The sequence below is a fragment of the Zea mays genome, chromosome 6 (assembly GCF_902167145.1).
Source record: "Zea mays cultivar B73 chromosome 6, Zm-B73-REFERENCE-NAM-5.0, whole genome shotgun sequence".
In the NCBI taxonomy this organism is placed as follows: Eukaryota; Viridiplantae; Streptophyta; class Magnoliopsida; order Poales; family Poaceae; genus Zea; species Zea mays.
In genome coordinates this window covers 176,744,881-176,766,736 of record NC_050101.1, presented here as the reverse complement: position 1 = coordinate 176,766,736, position 21,856 = coordinate 176,744,881, and the positions used below count along the sequence as shown (strand labels likewise).

General features: G+C 46.7%; 1 protein-coding gene across 2 annotated transcripts; it reads right to left on the bottom strand.

Moving 5' to 3' along the window:
* Positions 1–379: 379 nt before the first annotated feature.
* LOC103630751 (probable sodium/metabolite cotransporter BASS4, chloroplastic) lies at positions 380–18,015 on the bottom strand. Of its 2 annotated transcripts, none has more exons than XM_008651808.3 (14): positions 17,752–18,015; positions 17,562–17,643; positions 16,738–16,845; positions 16,591–16,658; positions 16,232–16,310; positions 12,178–12,236; positions 12,017–12,085; positions 9,670–9,783; positions 9,310–9,331; positions 9,153–9,220; positions 2,669–2,754; positions 2,033–2,162; positions 972–1,073; positions 380–892 (listed from the first exon to the last, which is right to left on the bottom strand). In XM_008651808.3, exons 1-14 carry the CDS (start codon positions 17,917–17,919, stop codon positions 824–826), a joined length of 1,224 nt encoding a protein of 407 aa, XP_008650030.1. In that variant the 5' UTR covers positions 17,920–18,015; the 3' UTR covers positions 380–823. The 2 variants fall into 2 exon arrangements, 1 of the variants encoding a protein (XP_008650030.1); XR_004850413.1 differs by having other exon boundaries at positions 539–892; positions 9,129–9,220; positions 9,310–9,391; positions 16,738–16,896; positions 17,752–17,946.
* Positions 18,016–21,856: the final 3,841 nt, after the last annotated feature.

Sequence of the window (21,856 nt, the reverse complement as noted above, 5' to 3'; positions counted from 1 at the left end):
ATGGTTACAATTGTTTAGATATGTACCCATATATCTACATATTTCATTGGTTGAATTGGGACCAAGAAGGCTTCAAACAAAAAGTTATATCATATAAATTTGTTTCCATCCAAGCTCGTTTCAAGATGTTATGCTTTTTTTAAATGTGTTGTATGGAAATGGACAATTCTACTCATTCAAGTGGAGAAAGGAATTTTCTCCAATTGGAATGGTGAAATTCAAATCTCATCATTTTGGCAAGGTAGGTGTTTTTTTTTTGTATTCAAAGATTCTTAAAAAAACTCTGCTCTCAGATTTTTAACGAATAATAACAAGATTAGGGAAAATGACAGCTCTAATACGCACGATCCTACATATATAGCTGCTATAGGTCTTGTGGTTGAGTGAAATACCAACAATATAGTCATACTTCATACTAACAAGCCAGCGAAGCCTAAAACCCTTAAGGATCACCACCTACTCAAAGAGGAGCTAGATCCGTATGGAGCACTACCAAAGAGGGGCGTAGGTTTTACTTAACCTAAATCTGGACATTTAATAATGTTTATGTGGAGATTCAGTTTTAGATGTGAAGGAAAACATAACGGCCACTACAACAGCACCCACTCAGGCCTCAAACAAATAAGCCTGTCAATTGGAGATGAATTCATTTTCCTGCTTTGAAGACATATATAACGGCCTTCACGAAATCAGCTTTGCAGTCAGCAATTCTTCCATTACTGAACTTGCTGGACAAGTACAATTACATCTTCACAAAATCAGCCTCGCAGTCAGCAATTCCTGACTAATTCTCTGTTTTGCACGCCAAAATTGAATTATGGAGTTACTTTGGATTACTAAATTGTTGATCCCTCCGGCGCCACCAATTTACTATGATAGAATCGATAATGATCTGCAGAGTGTTTTGGACATAGAAATGAACCCCAGAGAATGCAAGTGATGCATAGCAATTATGTCTTTGCAATGAGAACCTGGTTAATGTGTGCAAAAACACAAGGGATAACTAGAAGTCCGGACTCCCCGAGGGCTCCTCCAAGCTGCTCAACCACTGTTATCATAACTGGCAATGTTTTCTACAGGAAATAAGAAGAAAGCCAGATAAAATATTTTTGATGTCATGAGAGCAGAATAACAATTCATCTTGTTTTCCATGCACACAGACGGTTTTGTCTCGTACTTTTCTTCTATCTTAATATAATGAGACACAGCTATCCTGCGTGTATAAGAAAAAAAAAGCAGAATAATAGTTTCACCTTTAGCTACTCGTGCTTTGGAACAACTTGTATAAAAAATCCGATTCAAATGGATCCGTTCCAAACAGGTTTCCAAGTTGCTTAAAATCTAGTAACAGCTGGGTACCAGTAAACATTCTTGTGGTAATTGGCCCAGCAACGAATAGAAGAACGTAGCAAACTTTATGGGAAGCATGCCAACTGCCCAATTAGTTCGGTTTCTGTCAACTAACCCGGTCAAATGATCAGTAATTTACCTGTCTGCCTTTTCTAGTAAAGACATTTTCCCCATTTGTTTCTCGTCTCAATAAAAACATGAAATTGTGTTTATTTGCCATAAAATTATGAAATTTACCCTTAATAAACTATTAAGTGGTATTGTAATAACATAGACAACCCCAGAAGAGAAAAGCCTACCATCATCCTCCCATAGTTGGCATGCTAAGTTCAGCTAGCAAAACTGAATAACTGATTACAATCACTTCTCAATGGTTTGGCCGCTTGACTGTGCTATGACTTGCCCGTTAAGTTGGTAATTCAAATTTAGGATAAGTTAGGAGGTAAAAGATCATTTTAAATAGCTTAGATTCTGCACAAGTTCAATTTGTTGGAAGCCCCTCTAGACCATCCAATTCACACAACTATACACTAAACTGCAAATCCAGAGCATGATGGTACACAGTTGCCAACGCCTTGGTCCAGAGCTAGAGGCAATATCAGATAGGCAACCATATGGTCGCCAGCAGGAGTTTGATTAGTGTCATTTACAGGCTCTGTTTATTTTAGTGATGATGACTGACCTGACTAGTCACCAAAATGACAGCTCGTGTGTACTCTTTCTTTGCAAAGACTGAATCCCCTTTCTTTTCAAGATGTGACAAGATATGCAACGTTGCAATGTTGAAAGCCAACAGTGCAATATGTAGAAGCCTGTGACAACGAATGTGCTCCTGTTAGATATTAAGGTTGAGCTAAAGTCAAAGCCAAGGTGCAGTACTGCAGTTTATATTGGAGGTAAAACAAAAAGATATATATGCAGCACTATAGAAAAGAAAAATATATATATTTTTGTAAAAAAGTAAGAACTGTTAAGAACCATTGGAGCAGGGTCCTTATTAATTTGTTTCTTTTTTTTAAGTATTGATTCTACTTGATTGTTTATTACTTAGTAAGGCTGTGAATCCGAGTAGTGGGTGTCACAGTGCAGTGTGAAATCCAACACAGCACATCAATGACAGAATAATGTTTACTATAGTATAACGTTGAATAACAGTAGGTGAGCTGTCTTAATGCATTGCCCGGGGCTGTCTTACGCCCACAGATCAGAGTTTTTTCAAGAAAAAGGGACTTTCATCCTCCCTTAAGAATTTGTTCGAAATCCACATAATAAGATCTACAAACATTCTCATTTTGATAAGCTCAGAAGGTAAACATACACTCCAACAGTAATAGCAGCAGCAAAAGCTTCCACTTGAACAGATAAGATCAGTGATCTTGATTTACTTACTTGAATCCATGGGACCTGTCAAATGAAATGTTTTGTGACTGAAGTCCAAACATCAGAGACATGCAAATTTGTAATATATTGAACACGAACTACAAAGCAACATAATCTAAAGAGCATCTCCAAAAATCTTTCTCCCAAACCAAAATATTCTCAGTTGTGCTCTATTTGACTTCTGTAGTGTTCTTGTTATACGATTGGATCAACACAGAGCCCACCTGGCACTTGTTAATGCTCAACTTCAATAAGGATAGGTCTATGAATGTGTAGCTACTAAGTTGCACTCTTGCGCTTGCTTCGCCAAAAGGAGCTGGCTAATTGCTTTGGAAACACTACATATGAACCCAAAAACATGACATGTTGAAGGATGAATCAAGGGAGCGAGATATTACTGATATTGGTAGAACTACGGATTCTACCGGGCAGATTGCGTAGATTGTAGGGAGGGGATTTGGTGGGACCAGGGTGGCGGCGCTGGGGCGCCGTCGTGATCCTGGCTGGGTTGCGGGCAGGGAGAAGATCACAGGAGACTCTGGCTCCCTCTGGGAAGCCAGAATAGATTGGAATTCTGCTTGTCTTTATTCCAGAGTTTACAGATCTATATATAGAGCTATCTCAAGTCTATCTACTAACTTTGGATAAGTATAACTATCTAGATAGAGCTGATCTTTATCTACTAACTTTGGATAAGTATAACTAACTAGATAGAGCTTATCTTATTAGCTATTGGGCCTTGGGCCCCACCTGGGCAGCCTTGGCCCTATTGCGCCTAACATAGGCTTGGCTATACATAACATCTCTCCCCGCCTTCTCAAACAGCTCGTCCTCGAGCTGTAAGTTGGGGTAAGCAGCACGAAACTCTTCAAGCTTTTCCCATGTGGCGTCATCTTCAGCCAGTCCACGCCACTGTACGAGAACCTGCCACACGCCCCGCCTAAGTTGAGCGCGAAGCACCTTGGCCGGCACAGGAAGCAGCCGACCATCCATCACTGGGTCAAGCGTCCCCGGAGTTGCAGGAGGATCCCCACGATGCGGCTTCAGCAGGCTGACGTGGAAGACATCATGGATGCGAGCACCATCTGGCAACTGCAGGCGGTAGGCTACCGACCCAATCCTTTCCTGGACACAGAAAGGGCCTGTGTAGCGAGGTCCCAGCTTTCCCTTCGCGCGCGGATGGAGGGACTAAAAGGTGCGGTGTAGCAGGCGTAGCCACACCCAGTCGCCCACCTGGAACTGGACCTCCCGATGCCCGGCATCGTAATACTTCTTGGCGAGCTGCTGGGCCTGCAAAAGGCGCTGGCGCACCTCGGCCAGCATCTCATCTCTGGAGCGTAGCATGTCGTCTGCGGCCTCAGTACGTGTCGTCCCTGGCGTGTAAGGTAGCATGGACGGTGGGGATCTGCCATAGACCACCTCGAAGGGAGTGGCACGCAATGCTGTGTGGTAGGAGGTATTATAGCAATACTCCGCCCAGGACAGCCAATCCACCCATGCCCGCGGTCGATCGCCGGTGACACACCGAAGATACATCGCAATAATTTTGTTGACCACCTCCGATTGTCCATCCGTCTGTGGGTGGAAGGCGGTGCTCATCTTTAGTGTCACCCCCGCCATCCTGAAGAGGTCGCGCCACACGTGCCCGGTGAAGACGGGGTCCCGGTCACTGACAATAGACAACGGGAACCCGTGCAGTCGTACGATGCCGTCGAAGAATGTCCGTGCTACGGACGACGCGGTGTAGGGGTGGCCGAGGGCGATGAAGTGGGCGTATTTGGAGAAGCGATCCACCACCGTGAGGATGACGGACTTGCCTGCCACCTTGGGCAGCCCCTCGATGAAGTCCATGGAGATGTCGGCCCACACCTGGGACGGCACCTCAAGGGGTTGCAGGAGGCCGCCCGGCTGCTGCGCCAGTGTCTTGTTTTGCTGGCACGTGGTGCAGGTGCGCACCCAGTCCTGGACGAGCGCGCGATCATGTGGCATGTAGAAGTCTGCCCGTAGTCGATGGAGGGTTTTCTGGATGCCCTCATGACCTGCCGAGTGCGCCAGTGTCAGCACCTGGTGGCGCAGGTCGTCGTAGTTCGGCACGAAGATGCGTGTGCCGTGCAGGAGCAGCCCGTCGACGAGGCGCCATGGCGCAGCCAATACGCCGTCCCGCAGCTGCTGGAGGAGGTGCTGCCCGTCAGGTGCAGCTGCCAGCGCCCGCCTGATGCCGTCTAACAGGGAGAATGTCGGGCCCGAGATGGCCAGTGTTGCCATAGCCGTGTCCTCCACGGCAGCCTCCGAGTCGCGGCGGGACAGGGCGTCGGCCACGGTGTTCAGGCGCCCCGGCCTGTATTCCACCGAGAAATCGAAACCGAACAACTTGCTGGTCCACTGATGCTGAGGAACTGTGGACAAGCGCTGATCCAGCAAGAATTTGAGACTGTAGTGGTCAGTCCGAACAGAAAAGTGGCGCCCCCACAAGTATGGGCGCCAGTGACGGACGGCCTGCACGAGGCCGATGAGCTCCCTCTCGTAGGCCGCCAACTTAAGGTGGCGGGCTGCAAATGGCTTGCTGAAGTAGGCGAGAGGTCCCGCGCCCTGATGAAGGACAGCACCGAACCCTGCACCTGACGCGTCACAGTCGACGACGAAGAGCTTGGCGAAGTCCGGCATCTGGAGCACTGGACCCGTCGTTAGGGCGTGCTTTAGGGCGTGGAAGGCTGTTGTCGCGTCATCGTCCCAGGCAAACGCGTCTCGTCGCAAGAGACGTGTCAGCGGGGCTGCGATGAGGCCGAAGTCTTTGATGAACTTCCGGTAGTACCCTGCTAGTCCCAAGAAGCCCCGGAGGCCTCGTGTAGACCGCGGGGGCGGCCAGGAGGCCACTGCCGCGACCTTGTCGGCGTCCATGGCGACCCCGCCCTCGGAGATGACATGGCCCAGATAGGCCACTGATGTGGTGCCGAAGGAACACTTGGAGCGCTTCAGGTGGAGGTGGTGTGCCTGCAATGTCTCGAGGACGATGCCCACATGCTGGAGGTGCTCCGCCCATGATGCACTGTAGATCAGGATATCGTCGAAGAAGACAAGCACAAACTTCCGAAGATATGGGCGGAGTACGTCGTTCATCAGGGACTGGAAAGTAGCAGGCGCGTTCGAGAGGCCGAACGACATGACCAGGAACTCATAGTGGCCATGATGGGTGCGGAACGCCGTCTTGGCGATGTCATCGGTGTGCATCCGCACCTGGTGGTAGCCTGAGCGTAGGTCCAGCTTGGAGAAGAAACGGGCTCCATGGAGCTCGTCGAGGAGCTCGTCCACCACGGGATCGGGAACTTGTCCTTGGACGTCTTGGCGTTGAGGGCGCGGTAGTCGATGCAGAAACGCCACGAGCGGTCCGCCTTGCGAACCAAGAGCACCGGAGCGGAGAACGGCGACGTGCTGGGTCGTATGATGCCTTGTGTGAGCATGGCCTCACACTGTCGCTCCAGCTCGTCCTTCTGCAGCTGTGCGTACCGGTACGGTCGTACGACCACCGGAGCTGTACCGGGCAGCAGGTGGATGCGATGGTCGTAGGGGCGGGCCGGAGGCAGTCCCGTGGGCTCGTCGAAGATGGCGCCATGTTGCTGCAGAAGGACGTCCATGAGGGGCTGTTGGGCAGTGTCGACGACTGCCACAGCCAGCTGCTGCGGGGCAGGCTGTTGCATGGCCCGCACACCCTGCCAGTGGATGCGCCGGCCCTGGCGCTGGAACGACAGGGTCAGTGCTCGGAAGTTCCACTGGATGGTGCCCAGCGTCTCCAGGAAGTCCACGCCGAGGATGAAGTCGAAGCAGCCCAGGCGCATCCCGACGCACGTGATGGAGAAGGACTCATCGTTGATGATGACGGGGACGTCGCGGGCGATGCCGGCGCAGGGTAGGCGGTCACCGTTGGCCACCGTGACCCGAAGGTGCTCGCCACCCGCCATAGCTAATCCGAGGCGGCTCATCGTGTCAGCGTTGAGGAAGTTGTGGGTTGACCCTGTGTCCATGAGCGCGAGTAGTCGCTCGCCGTTGATGGTGACTGGTAGCAACAGCGTCTTGTCCGTCCGGATGCCCGCCAGCGCGTGTAACGAGACCACCAACGTGTTGGCTCCCGTGACGTCTGGGGCGGCCGGCTCCTCAAGGGGGTCGACCCCACCCTCACCGGACGCCTCGTCGAGGAAGTCGTCGACCTCCAAGTAGAACAGCCGCTGGCAGACGTGTCCCCGAACGTAGGGTTCATCGCAGTTGAAGCAGAGCCCCTGCCGGCGCCGCTCCTGCTGCTCGCCCGGGGACAATCGGCGAAACGGGCGTGTCGGAGTCGTACTATCGCCTGGCGTCGTCGTACCGGTCGGTAGAGCCCCGGGCGGTGCTGGTGTCACACGACCCGAGCCCTGCGCCCGTTGCGGTGGTCGCGACCCGCGCTGCTGGAATGGGGGCCAGGCCGCCGCGCGCCGTTCGAACGCCCGTGCCAGGTACATGGCAGTTTGTAGATCCTGCGGTTCGCACAGCTCAACGTCCACCCGCAAGTACTCGGGAAGGCCGCCCACGAATAGCTCCGTCTTCTGCATGGGGGAGACGTCCCGAGCTCGACACAGCAACGCCTGGAAGCGGTCCGAGTACTCCTGGACCGTGGACAGGAAGGGGAGGCGTCCCAGTTCCGCAAGGCGAGAACCGCGCACTGCTGGACCGAAGCGAAGGCGACACAGCTCGGCGAAGCGATCCCAAGACGGCATGCCCTCGTCCTGTTCCAGGGCATAGTACCACGTCTGTGCCGACCCCTTAAGATGGTACGAGGCCAGCCACGTGCGATCCGAGGCTGGCGTGCGCTGCCCCCGGAAGAACTGCTCACAATGATTTAGCCAGTTCAGCGGATCCTCAGAGCCATCGTATGTGGCGAAACCCAGTTTGTAGTAGCGTGGAGGCGCGCGCGCCTCAGCGCCCCCATAGGCTGCGGTCTCCACGTCGTCGTCCTGAGGCAGCCCGTGGTACGGTGACCACGCTGTTGTCGCTGCGGGTACGTGGGGGCGCAAGGGCCCCCGACCCAGGAACAGGGGGCCGTCGCCGCCTCCTAACAGCATCCCGGGAGGCCCACCGACGGTGCTGCTGGGTAAGGAAGTCGTGAGCGCCGGTCGCGGGAGTGCCTCAGAGTACACTGGTGGTGAAACCGTAGGCGCGCCCTGCGCCCAAGATGGGATGGGGGATGGGGATGGTGGGAAGCGGATCATATGGATGGGGGCTGTGGTCGGTGATGCGGTGGATGAAGGCCCGGGGTCGATCGGCATGCCGTACTGGTAAGAAATTGGTTGTCGGGCGAGTGGAGGGAGTGGCGCAGGTGGCTGCGTGGGTGGGGGCAGTGCGGCCGGCGGTGGCTGCGCTATCAAGGACGGGTGCGGCGGCTGGGGTGGATGGGCGGCTTGTGGATTGGGGAAGGGGAGGTGGCCTGTCAGCATGGCGTTCATGGTGATCTGCATATCGCGCACGGCGTGGCTGAGATCCGCCAAGGACGCCGCGATCTGGGCCGGTGTGAGCGCGGGGGCGGCCTGCTGGTTGATGGCCGCGCCGGGAGGGCCGAGCGCCATGGCCTCCGACGACGCAGGGACCGCGGCCAGGGAGACGATTGGCGCTGCGGGCGGGCTTGAGGCCGGCGGCGGCTGCTGTCCCGGTGACGGCGACTTGGAGGAACTCATGATCGTCGAGTCCTCTGATACCAGATTGGTAGAACTACGGATTCTACCGGGCAGATTGCGTAGATTGTAGGGAGGGGATTTGGTGGGACCAGGGTGGCGGCGCTGGGGCGCCGTCGTGATCCTGGCTGGGTTGCGGGCAGGGAGAAGATCACAGGAGACTCTGGCTCCCTCTGGGAAGCCAGAATAGATTGGAATTCTGCTTGTCTTTATTCCAGAGTTTACAGATCTATATATAGAGCTATCTCAAGTCTATCTACTAACTTTGGATAAGTATAACTATCTAGATAGAGCTGATCTTTATCTACTAACTTTGGATAAGTATAACTAACTAGATAGAGCTTATCTTATTAGCTATTGGGCCTTGGGCCCCACCTGGGCAGCCTTGGCCCTATTGCGCCTAACATAGGCTTGGCCATACATAACAGATATATCAAAAATGAAAACAATTCTTCACTCTATGAATTAGCCTGATTACAAATCTACAACCAACATTTTCTACAGAAACAGCATAATAAATATAACACTTGAAACAACCAATGAACCAAGCATATATATTTTTTTAAAACTTTTTGTAAGCTCAAGTTAGCATCGCTGACACGGTTCTGTTACCTACTTGTGTAGAATATAACAGTTCAATAAAATAAACAAATGCACTTGCCAAATAATGACTAGTCATGCAAGTAGAACATGTGAACTGACTTATGTTTTGAATCAGAGATATACTAGGCTAAGAAGCACCGCGTTTCCAACTGAAAATCCTTGTTGGTTTCCATCAACAAAATCAGCAATACCTACATAAGAGATACACGAATGGCAATTAATATTCATAACCTGGAGGGGAAGGACTGTCAATAAATCGAAGATATTAGATTCTGCACACCTTTTGAGGCTTCTCGAGCAACCTGACAAAGAATGAATCATCATGAGTGTCTCCAGGAAGCTTCAGTTAATTCAGGCTTGCACTATAGCATTAAGACAGAAATAGGGAGGGATGGTAAATTCAATTAGCGTAAATCAAAGTTAAAAACAGAAAACCATTATCAAGCACTTAAAATATAGTTCAAATTATACTAAAGGAAAATGCAGATTTCGCCAAAAACGTACTCCTAAACGTCCACCGCGCAAATCATGTAGACCAGATTATATTAATCATGAAAGGCAGTTACATGAAACTTACAGTGAGCCCTCTTGTTTTTCACTTTCAAGTATTAAACTGAAAGGAGGTCTGCGCATCACATACCTTCCCTATAATAAGAGGGATTAGAAGTCTGGTGACCAGACTTCTAAATAACTTCTCAGTAGGCAAAGACACCCCAGCTCCAGTGCCGATGTATCTTGCAAGAGAAAGAGGTACCTAATCCATGATCACAAATAAGATGACCAGATTGCACAAAATAAAAATGGTTTTTGCCTTTCAAAAAGTTAGTTTACATAGAAAACTAAGCTGTCTTATAATCTACAGTTCTATACAGGTGCATTTTGTTTCGTTAGGACAAGCCTTTGACCAGTAATTACTTTATTAATAGTTTAAAACAGAACTTTCTGGCACCAAATTGATGTCAGCAGATTCCTTTTAAATATATTTATGATTGTGCCATGGTTTTGGAAACCGGGGACAATGAGATATGTGTTCGGCAGGGGTGCTAGCATGGACTTACTCCGAATGGTTAGTTGCTGGAACTCGAACGGCGGGTTTGAGACAGTGTGGTTATACTAGTTCAGGCTTTCACCCTAGTCCAATGTTGTGTTGATCGTAGTATTGCGGTGAGGCGTGTTACAACTGGTGTGCTCGTATTATGAAGAAAGGAACCTTCTCCCTTTTATATCTCAAGGGAAAAGCCTTACGGTGGAGTCTCGCTCTTGAGGAGAGAGAGAGAGACCTATCTCACTGGGTCAATGAGCTGGGTCTTTTTTCCTGTGCACGGTTGTACCCTAGATATGGTGTTGTCCATCGTGCTGGTCCCTGTAGCGAGTCCGTTGCTGACGCCATGGTTGTGGTGCGTGGCTCGTCCCGCGAGTCTGTTGCATGGCGCGGTCGTACGCGGCGTGGCTTCGCCCGTTGTATGTCTTGCATCAACTTCCATCATACGTGGTACATACGCTCGGTATGGTGTGTTGTCCCGTCTTTTTCGATATGCACGCCACAGTTGAGACTCCTATGCTGAGGTCTGCCCTGACTAAGGTTGACCGACCCTACGAGGCAATTAGGGCATGTCCGAACCATTTACAGGGGCGTACAAGCGTGTTGATGATGATCCCTAGGCGCTCGTCCTGTACAGTTGTGCGCACGCTCGGGCGTGGCTTGATTACGTGTCTTGTCGCAGCTGGTGTGGACCCACACAATTGGGTTCGGGCCTCTACCCCGCGGGCTCGGGGACTTGCTCGGTCGCCGTGCCTTGCGGACTTGCTCGGCAGAGACTTACTCGACCGCCCTGTCTCGTGGACTTGCTCGGCCGCCCCACCTCGCGGACTTGCTCGGCGGGGACTTGGTCGGTCGCCCCACCTCGCAGGCTTGCTCGACAGGGACTTGATCGGCCGCCACGCCTCGCAAGCATGCTCGGCGAGGATTTGGTTAGAAATGGGGTTACAGGCCTATTTATGGTACCCTGTCCCTGGGTACCCGACAGATTGTGATTTTGAATCACAGAGATGACATATTAAAGGAGTAATTATATGTAAAAGTTGTGGCCTAATGAAACGAGATGTCCCTTATGTTCAAAGGGTTGGTGGTCTTGGGTTCAGGACACAGTTAACTTATATTACTACTATTTGACTCACACATAAATTAGGATGGTTAATGTGAGTAATCAGTCTAAACAAAGATGAATACAAGTAAACATATGGAACAAAACATGTCCATGCCAAGCTTGACAAAAAAGATTCATTACAATGATTTTTTTATCTGTGATCCAATCCCTTTACACATCTAGGGACTGATGGATTATATTTAAGAAACTATCATGTCAGTGGATATACACTTGACATGTAAAACAAAAAAAAACACATGATTTCAATCAAATTCAGCTTGGACAATAAAAAGTGTTGAAATATAATATAAGTGAATTGTCCACCTCTTCCTCAGCTTAAGTTTTTAGGTTGAACTGGTTAGTGCATCTAACTTAATATGGTATGAAAGCAAGAGGTCACGAGTTAGAATCCTGGCTAGCGCAATTAAAAAGAATAATTGTTGCTCGCTCATATTCCACATCTGAGACCCAAGAGAGGCTCAATGCGAGGGAGAGTGATGAAATATAATATAAGTGAATTGTCCACCTTCCTATCAGCTTAAATTTTGGGTTGAATTGGTTGATACATCCAACTTAATAAAAAGTAACACGTTGCTATGGATCCATCAGCATTTTATATTCAATGACTTTGGATCAAAGTTGTGTCACTATAAAGCATCCAACTTAATAAAAAGTAACACCTTGCTATGGATCCATCAACATTTTACATTCAATGACTTTGGATCAAAGTTGTGTCACTATAAAGAAACAAGCTAAGCCTATATTTCATATTGTGTCAGTTTACCTAGTCATTGATGCTTTGCCCATAAATAAATAAAAATACAGTAAAGACTTGCTTACGATTATAATGCCAAGTAAATTGGATGCAACTGTCATCGCAAGAGCAAGTGCAGAATTACCACCAACAAGCTGTGTAGTAAAAAATAAATATTAGATTGTAATGCCAGGCTAGCCATAAAAGTAGTATTAAGTGTTAGTAGATACTTGGGGACAAGTAGTACCTGTGTTAGTATGACTCCACTTGATAATGTTGTTGGCATACAGCAAAATATAGCTAATCCTGTAAGATGCAAAATATGTTAAACATGATGTTAGAGTAAATAGGAATAGTATCACACTGTCTACCCATGTGGGGGTGCTAGTCCAACATATTCTATATAATTAGATCACGATGTCTAATGCAATACAATGAATATTCCACCAATTCTATTGCCAGCTTTTGCATCGTGCACCCCCAAGAAGAGTAATATCTGTCAAGGGCGGAGCCACACCTTTAGGCGTCACACACACACACACACGCACGCACGCACCACGCATGCACACACACACACACACACATATGTGGGCCTTGTGTATATATATGGTTTGGAGTACAAGGCACTTACAAATCTAAAAGATATGCCTAGATACTATCCTATACAATCTCTAACACCCGTCTACAATCGCAGAAGAAGAATCACGGCCACAAAGACTAGACCGAAAATTAGTAAACAATTGAACATAAAAGCCCTTGGTTATGATGTCAGTGAATTGGTGAGAGGACGACATGTGGATCACCCGAACTTGGCCCAAGGTGACCTTCTCGCGGACGAAGTATGTAAACCTCATTATGCTTCATGTGACAGTGATGTGATGGATTGACTGTCAAATATACATCACTCACATTATCACAACACAAAATGGTCGACGAAGCAGTGACGGGCATAGGTTTTCTATATAGGGTGTGCCACAACAAATTTTTATATAGAATTCTCAATAATACATATATAATTTCATATAAATTCAGTAATCACTTCAGCAAATAGATATAAAGTCTAACATTCAATAATTAAGTACGAATTTTTGACACTATATTCAATCAAGAAATTTTTTGAAACAATACAAAATATATATCTACATTCAACATTGCAGCATAGGTTAATTATTGCACATTTACAGAAGATAGGGTTTACAAATCGCAATGCAAACCTTACAAATTAAGCATTAGAAGTTGCTGCGCTAGAAGGGAGAGTTGAGTGTCGGTCATTGCTGACCAGTGAGCACTCGGGCTGAGGACAAGCCCCTCATGCTAGCTGCTGGGCAAGACGTGTGTGTCGAGCGCTCCAGCAAGTCTCCTCTGCATCACGTCATCTCTCGTCTCCTCTCGCCTGTGAATACTCAAGACTAAAGCATTGGGGCTAGGATCTTGGTGGGCCTGGCTTAGGGTGTGCCATGGCCCACCTGGACCCACCCACATGTCCGCCCCTGCGCCGAAGGAACGGAGATGTGAAGTTCTTGTAGCGGTTGTTGTAACTAGTAGCACTCGGCGATAACATGGGAAACAACATGGTACTCTAGCTCGGCACTGGAGCGAGAGACAATCGTCTGGCATTTTGAGGACCAAAAGACGAGATTATCACCAAGATAGACATAGTAACCGGAGGTAGAACGCCGGGAATCCGGACCGCCAGCCCAGTCTGCATGTGTGTAAGTAGTCAAGAACTGAAGCGGGCCAGTGCCGATGTGAAGGTCATAGGACAACGTGCCCTTGACATACCAAATGAAACGCTTGATCAACACGAGATGGGGCTCACGGGGATCATGCATAAAGAGACAGACCTACTGGACAACATACGCCAAGTCGGGATGAGTGAGTGTAAGATATTGCAATGTGCTGGCAAGGCTCTAATACTCAATCAGATTAGTAATAGGCACGCCGCTGGTGGAAGAGAACTTGGCGCGAGTGTCAACATGAGTTGATGTAGAATGAAACTTGGCCATGCCCACCCGTTGTAGGAGGTCAACGACATACTGTCGGTGGGAGAGAAAGAGGTCATCAGAGAATGAAGCTGGAAGAAGAGAGTGGCTCTAGGCAAGAACAAGAAGGGAGTTGCCATTGCCAACAATAATGGAAGACGAGCTAGATCCCCGAAGATGTAGCTAGCAGCCACTAGACCGGATGGGTCCCACCTGGGAGAAAGCGCTTGCTGCACCTAGGGGCAGGCTGAGACCAGTCCCCAACTTTCTATGGACATGTCTAAGTGGTTGAAGACGTCTGCAACCCAACAAAGACGGTGTTGGCCTAGGAATAAGGCTTGTAGAAGGTGGGCGCCAACCGCCAAGCAGGAAGGCTACCGCTGGTCTGTGACAAACTGGTTATCCAGGTAGTACGACGATCAGGCTTAGAGAGGAGTGCGATGGGGGCGCGAAGGAGGTGTTCGACGAAGGGGAGGGATGACGCGTAGGGGAGGTGGCGCCTGAAAGGGGGGGGGCAACTGCTGGTGGGGGCTAAGGAAGCATGAGGAAAACATAGGTTGTTGATGCCATGTGTTGAGCACCATTTGTGGCACTGGGCATGGCCGGACGGTCTGGCACGTGGACAGTCCGCCCTTAGGCGCGGACGATCCGTGATTAGATCGGATCCGGCGCAACTAATCCCTTTTCCGCGCGAGTTTATCCCTTTAAACCTGTTGTTGCTGTTGGGATACGCCTAAGAATGGATCCAGACCTCCCCCTATATAAAGGGGTACGGCCGATTGCAATGACCAACAATCGATCAAAAATAAATATATCTTTCGTTCTTTACCTTTTGCCCTAAGAGTAGACAGTAACGTAGCTTTCTCCCTCTAATCTTCACCTCTCTCCGACTCTACGTCGTATAGAGGTGTCATGGGTGGTCTGTCAATCCCAAGACAAACCCTAGGATCTCTCCTCCCTTACGGGGTCCATCCCGAGAGCGAGATCTAAGTGTTGTTGACAAACTCCGTCGCCCCTGCGCATGCGGACTGTTCGGCCACCAGACGCGGACCGTCTGGCTCGTCGACAAGGCAAACCCACCTCTGCGCTAGGTTGCGGGCCATTCGGCCCTCGGCCAAAAACCTTCCGCGCTGCCGCAGAGAGCACTGTCGCCGGTAAGCATTGTACTCCAAATTGCTCCAAGCCAAGCACGCTTAACTTGGATGTTCTTTCGAAGTAGGCTTCCGAAAAAGAAGATGCACCTTGTTGGTATGGATACTCTATTAATTCTATTAAGCCTTGGGCCAGGATATCCCATCCCAGGGGTCAGGATATCACACCCGTGCAGCATCAGCGCACGAAGCATATGGAGATCGACCTGTACTTCGTTCGGGAGCGTGTCGCTGCAGGCGACGTTCGGGTTCTCAGCGTCCCCACAACGCTGCAGTTCGCCGACATCTTCACCAAGGGGTTGTGTCGAGTGTATTCCTAGACTTTCGGTCCAGTCTCAACATCTGTACAGGATAGAGTTGCGACTGCGGGGGTGTTAGAGTACCTGTTGGGGTTTTTGTTGTCTCCTGTGTATTTACCCTCTCGTCCCTACTGTAATGGGCCTGGCCCAACTACCAAGTCTATTAATACAACTCTCAACCCCACTCAGGGGTTAGGGTTTCCCACACAGAGTAAGAATGACTGCCATGAAATCAGCTCTAATAACGTTCCAACATACTTTATAAAATCTTCCTATATAGCCATCCGGTTCAGGGGCACGATCATTAGGAAGAGACTTAATTGTTGCCCAAACTTCCTCCTCCAAGATAGGTAAGTCAAGGACAGTAAGCTGAACATGCCGATGGTGAAAAAAAATCCAGATTTAAGATGGAGGAACGCTGGTGGGCTGTCCCTAGGAGGCCGTCAAAATAATCAAACATCACCTCCTGCTTCTCATCTTGAGAAATGTAGACATGATCATCGACCACCAGCTTGGGAATATAGTTTTTATGCTTTCTGGACTTCGCTTGACTATGGAAGAGTGAGGTATTAGCATCCCCGTCCTTCAAGAAACGAATGCGAGAACGGAGATGGGCTATGGTACGCTCAAGGGAAGCCACGACCAAACAATGTTTTTTAGCTTCACAACAAAGCCAAAGCTCCTCAGGTGTAAGAGGATGATTGTCTTGTGCAATTTCAAGCCGATGGAGAATTTCTCTGGCAATACCCAACTATGATTTCACATGCCCAACTTGCTTTTGACCCAAGCATAGATATATGAGGTAATGGAAATAAGAAAGGGCGGGATGAGAACAAAAATCCATTAGAAAAGCATATTGACCCATTTACCAGTGATAAATTCACGAGGGGAGAACTGAACTTGCATGATAAATTGAGAAAGGAAGGGCGTAAAGAGCAAAACAGATCCCTGCAATTATACACAGTAAAATAAGATGTTAGCAAACTTGTTGAGGGCGCTTGAATGACCAATAGAAGTAGGGAATTGGCATCTTCAGAAACAACCAGAAAGACAATTATTACTCCTGGTAGCCAAATAAATGCTAGAAGATCAATGGTACCGAATTTTCGGAAATTATATCTTGGTCCAAAACTGGAGTGAGTAATTTATTCAACATATTTACAGTTATGATCAAAAAAATATTAGAGCATCCAAGTCCGACAGACACAGAATAAACATAAGGTCATACTAATCCATATAATCCAGCAGGCCAAGCTTCTAATGCTGTACCAAGCTCCTTCGTTCGCAGGGTCAGTCCTATGAAGCCAATAGGAAGCTATTAGCATACAGAAAATAACGGCACAAGGTTCCACATGAATAGGTTAAGCAACCGAACCTGACATAATGAATATCCCAAAAGTGCTGAACTTCGACAGAGAGTATTTGTGAGCAAGGCATCCAAGAGTAGGATCTAGGAGACCAAATATCACCCCACTAACGAGAGCTTAACAATGGGAAAGACCCAAATCAGTCCACATATTAAAAAAAACTCAACCTGCGGAGGTAAAATAGCCTCTAGGCATTATATTAAGAAGACCCAAATCAGTCCACATATAAAAAAACTCAATCTGCGAGGGTAAGATAATCACTGGACATTATATTAAAAAGAAGTCCTCGCATAGGTCGAGAAAACACCTGCCCCACCAACACACTAGCCTGAAATTCGCTCGCATACAGTCAAACTCAAAACCTGAGTGCTACTCAGACCACCTAACCAACTCACCTAGAGACTATTTGGCATCAGTCCACATATAAGTTCAAAACAGGAGACATTTGCATGATCTTGTCAACTACATAGCAATATCGTGAAAACCAATTACAGAAATGATCTCTATACAGAAACTTCATTTTTTTAACATCACATCATCCTTGATCTACACCAGAATTTTCTGCATTTGAGAAACAAACATATCTATCGCTACTACACTGTGTTTCTGCTTTCTATAGTCAAAATTCAGAATGACACAGATGCAAAGGCTATTTTGGATTTGGAGATAATAAGTGCATTGAACCATTGTCAATTGTGCCTAAATACTGTACAGTTGAGACAAGCGTCACTCTATTTTTTTTTTATTTTTTTACTTTATTTTATTTTATTGGAAAAGCAGACAAGCATCGCATTACCTACATAAACAGCCAAGACAAACTCTGGTAACTCACCAAGCGGGAGGAAGTTGCTACGCGCGAAGACAAGCAGCGCGGCAGGCGGCGGAACAGCGCGTTTGCCTCCATCGCCACTGACCTGCGGAGCAACCGAGAAAACAGGCATTTACAACTCGACAGAAGCATACCCCTAGGAGTAGCGAGTAGCATGTAGCTTGAGGCGAGGGGGTCAAGGTTTGGACGTTACCGGCGAGGCTGCTCCACCGGCGGCGGCGCGCAGAGGCCGCAGGCGAAGTGGCACCGCGGAGACGACGGGGGTGGAAAGGAAGGCGTTGAGTGTTGGGCACCGGCCGATGCCGCTGGCCTGGGCGATGAGGACGGATGGACGGAGAAGGGAGGGATGGTAGGATACCATCGCGGAAGCGGAAGCGGGAGAAGGACTGAAGGAGAAGCCGGCGCGTGTGACCACAAAAAAGTGGTGGGGATCGGGCCAGCGGCCTGCGAGGGACCTCCAGCCAACGGTTCATTATGGGATCTAACGATCCTTATCGCAAGTTTGGCAGATCGAATGGCTAGCAGACGAGTGCAGGCTGCGCCAGACATTTGGGATGTGTCGTTTATTGTATCCTCGCTTATTTACGCGGTTTTCGGTGGATAGTGTAAGGAGATGTTTGAATGCACTATAAATAATAGTTAGTTGATTATAAATTACTGGTGAAATTAGCTAGCTAGTAAATAGCTAGCTAACTATTATCTAATTTGCTAAAAGTAGTTGATAGTTGAAATATTAGTTAGACTGTTTGGATGTCTTGACTAATTTTAGTAACTAACTATTAATTTTAGTGCATTTAAACACCCCTAATTAAGTGTTTGATTTATATGAGCTAATTTTTAATCGCTCAATTTATTTTAGTTTCTGTATTTAGGGGGTTTAAATGCACTAGAACTAATAGTTAGTGGCTAAAATTAGTTGAAACATACAAACACTCTAGGTAATAGTTCAGCTAATAGCTAATTTTGGCAAATTAGTTAATAGTAAGGTAGTTATTTGTTAGCTAGCTAATTTCACTAACGATTTTTCCATCTAATTATTAGTTCTAATGTATTCAAACACTCCCTTAGCAATTTAGAGACTAAAATAAAATAAAATAAAATAAAATAGAGACAATAAAAAAGTTCCTAGAAACCAAACATCACTTAAGTCTATCTCCAGTAGCTACTATATCCAATCCTCTTTATCATCCTCTATTTCAAACTTCTCCATGCAAATAGCGTCATCTACAGTGTCACGTTCCATGTTTTACACGGTCCATCGAAGACAACCTAAAATAGAGGACATGTCATTGTAGATGATATTATTTGACATAGTTTGCATGGTAAAGTTTAAAATATGGGATAAGACAAAAGAGTTGTTAGAGACAACCTTAGAACTCGAATTGGAGCGAGTTTGGCTCGTCAAGATAAAAGCTAGCTTGGTTCACCTTATTATCTTAGGGTGTGTTTAGTTGAGCAGTGGAGAATAATGGAGTGGCTTCATTCCTATTTTTTGATGTTTGGTTTACAACAAAAGAGGAGCAGAATGACTCCTGGAGTCTCCATATGAAAATTTACCATAAATAGTTAGAATGCTCCCGCTCACAAAAATGATCGGATGCGAGCGCTCTCTCGAACGTGAGCGCTCTCCTCCCTCTCCTACCTTCTACACTCATATGGCTCTCCAACTAAACAGAGAACAGAACGACTCTGCTCTATTCTACTCTTCAACCAAACAAAAAAATGGAGCGGCTCTGTTCTGTTTCCCAAACGCGGAATATAAAAGCTCTATTATCAAAAACTGGAATTGGGCCGCTCCATTCTAGTTGACTCTTAGGGTGTGTTTGGTTGAGGGGTGGAGAAGAATGGGATGGCTTCATTTCTATTTTCTAGACGTTTGGTTTCCAACAAAAGAAGAGTGGAGCGATTTTTAGAGTTCCATATGGAAATTTACCAAAAATAGTTGGAATGCTCCTGCTCCTCTAAAAACGACCGGATGCGACTTGCGAACGCTCTTCTCCTCTCTACACTCATATAGATCTCCAACCAAATAAAGAATAGAGCGGCTCCACTCTATTCTACACTTCAACCAAACAAAAAATGGTGTGACTCTGTTCTGCTTACCGAACGTAGAGTAGAACAACTATATTCTTAAAAACTACAATGGAGCTGTTTCATTCTAGTTGACTCTTCAACCAAACACACCCTTAGTGTTGCTCTATTAAAACTATTATAGTGTGAGCCTGTCTTGCACATCTGTATCTAGGGCTGGGCATTCGGGTTATTCGGTTCGGTGTATTCGGGTTCTAAAAAATTCAGGTTCCAGATAATAAGAACCGAACCCAAAATTATAGGAACCGAACCTAAATAGACCGAAAAAATCGATTTGATCTATTCGGTTCCTCAAAAACCCGAACAACAAGTTACGTGTGTGACTTGCCAACACCAACACGGCACACGACATCGACAACAGTGCGTCAAGGCTTGCATAGGTGGCCAACAGCCTAACACCCTCCAAGCTTTCGTCCAGACTGTTGTAGACAGTGGAAACATGTTTGGGAGAAAGTGACAGTCATTCTTGTATTCCTGTGTTGTTACATTTATATACAAAGTGTAGGGGTGTGGTGAAAAGGTGTGTCCCTTGGCAGGATAACCGTCGCACCCATTAGGGAATTGAGCACATGTAATATTTTGTAACACTCCCCCTTGATCAATTCCAATTTCACTTGATCATCGTTCAGTTGTTCTCCCAAGATATTATGCTCCTTAAAAACCCCTGTGGGAAAATTAAGTAGTACACCATGCTTTTGGATCATGTGTAAAACTCACACCGACTTTCAAAAGAAAATATGTCTATAAACATCATTCCTAAAAACCACTATGGGGAAAGTAAATGATGAAACATATAGGTTAGTTGATATTACCTCGTTAAAACTTTGGATGGGAAAACCTCAGCAAGGCAAAACTCATACAAAGAAAAGAGTGTAATACGATGGTTCAAATAGGTTAAACATCACGGAGAATAACTCCCCCTGATCCTTGCAAGCCTTTAAGTCTTCTCATACCAATTCCCTCCCACACATTTCTAAAACGTGGAGTATGTTAGAGATTTTGTGAAGAAATCAGCAAGATTATCACAAGACTTTGTCTACAAGATGTTTATATCTCCATTTTCCTGAAGCTCATGAGGATACAACAATTTAGGAGCAATATGATTATTAATGTTTCTCTTGGTATACCATGTTTCCATCCGAACAACACAAGGTGAATTATTCACATAGATAATAGTTGGTGATTCAACTAAACCAATACCACATGTTGTGAGTATATGGTTCACCATTCTACGAAGCCATACACACTCACGTGATGCTTTAAATAATGCAGTTATCTTAGAATGGTTAGTGGACGTGGTCAACAAAGTCTTTTTAGAATACTTCCACGAAATGGCAGTTCCACCTTGTAAAAAGACGAATCTTGTTTGTGATCTGCCATTGTGGGGATCAGATAAATAGCCAGCATCAGTATACCTAATTAAACTAGGGTCATTATTCCTTTTGTAAAATATTCCTAGACCCTTTGTGCCATTTAGATATGAGAAGATATTCTTAACTCCAACCCAATGTCGTTTAGTGGGAGTAGAATTGTATCTTGCTAGCAAATTTACTGCAAAAGCAATATTCGGTCGGGTATTGTTAGCAAGGTACATTAACGCACCAACGACACTAAAATATGGGAACTCTGGTCCCAATATCTGCTCTTCATCATCCTTTGGTCTGAATGGATCTTTCTCTAAGTCTAGAGATCTGACCACCATAGGAGTCTTTGAAGGATAAGACATATTCATATTGAATTTTTCCAATATCTTTTGAGTATACGTACTATGATGTATAAGGATTCTAGAAGGTAAATGCTCAAGTTGAAAACCTAAGCAAAATTTGGTTTTACCCAAATCCTTCATCTCAAATTATGTCGTCAAATGATAACGCGCTTCATCAATATCAAGTTTATTTCCTATGATGTTAAGATCATCAACATAAACTGATATGACACAATATCTCACTTTGGATCTTTTGATGAAAACACACGGGCAATCATCATTTTTTGTGTATCCCTTATGTAAAAGGAATTCACTCAATCGGTTGTACCACATTCTGCTCGATTATTTTAAGCCATATAATGACTTTTTTCAACTTTACACAATACATGTTGTGTTTTGCCTTTGGTTTTGGTACATCTATTCCGTCTAGAACTTTCATGCATATATCATAATCCAGTGACCTATAGAGATATGCGATCACTACGTCCATCAACTGCATAAA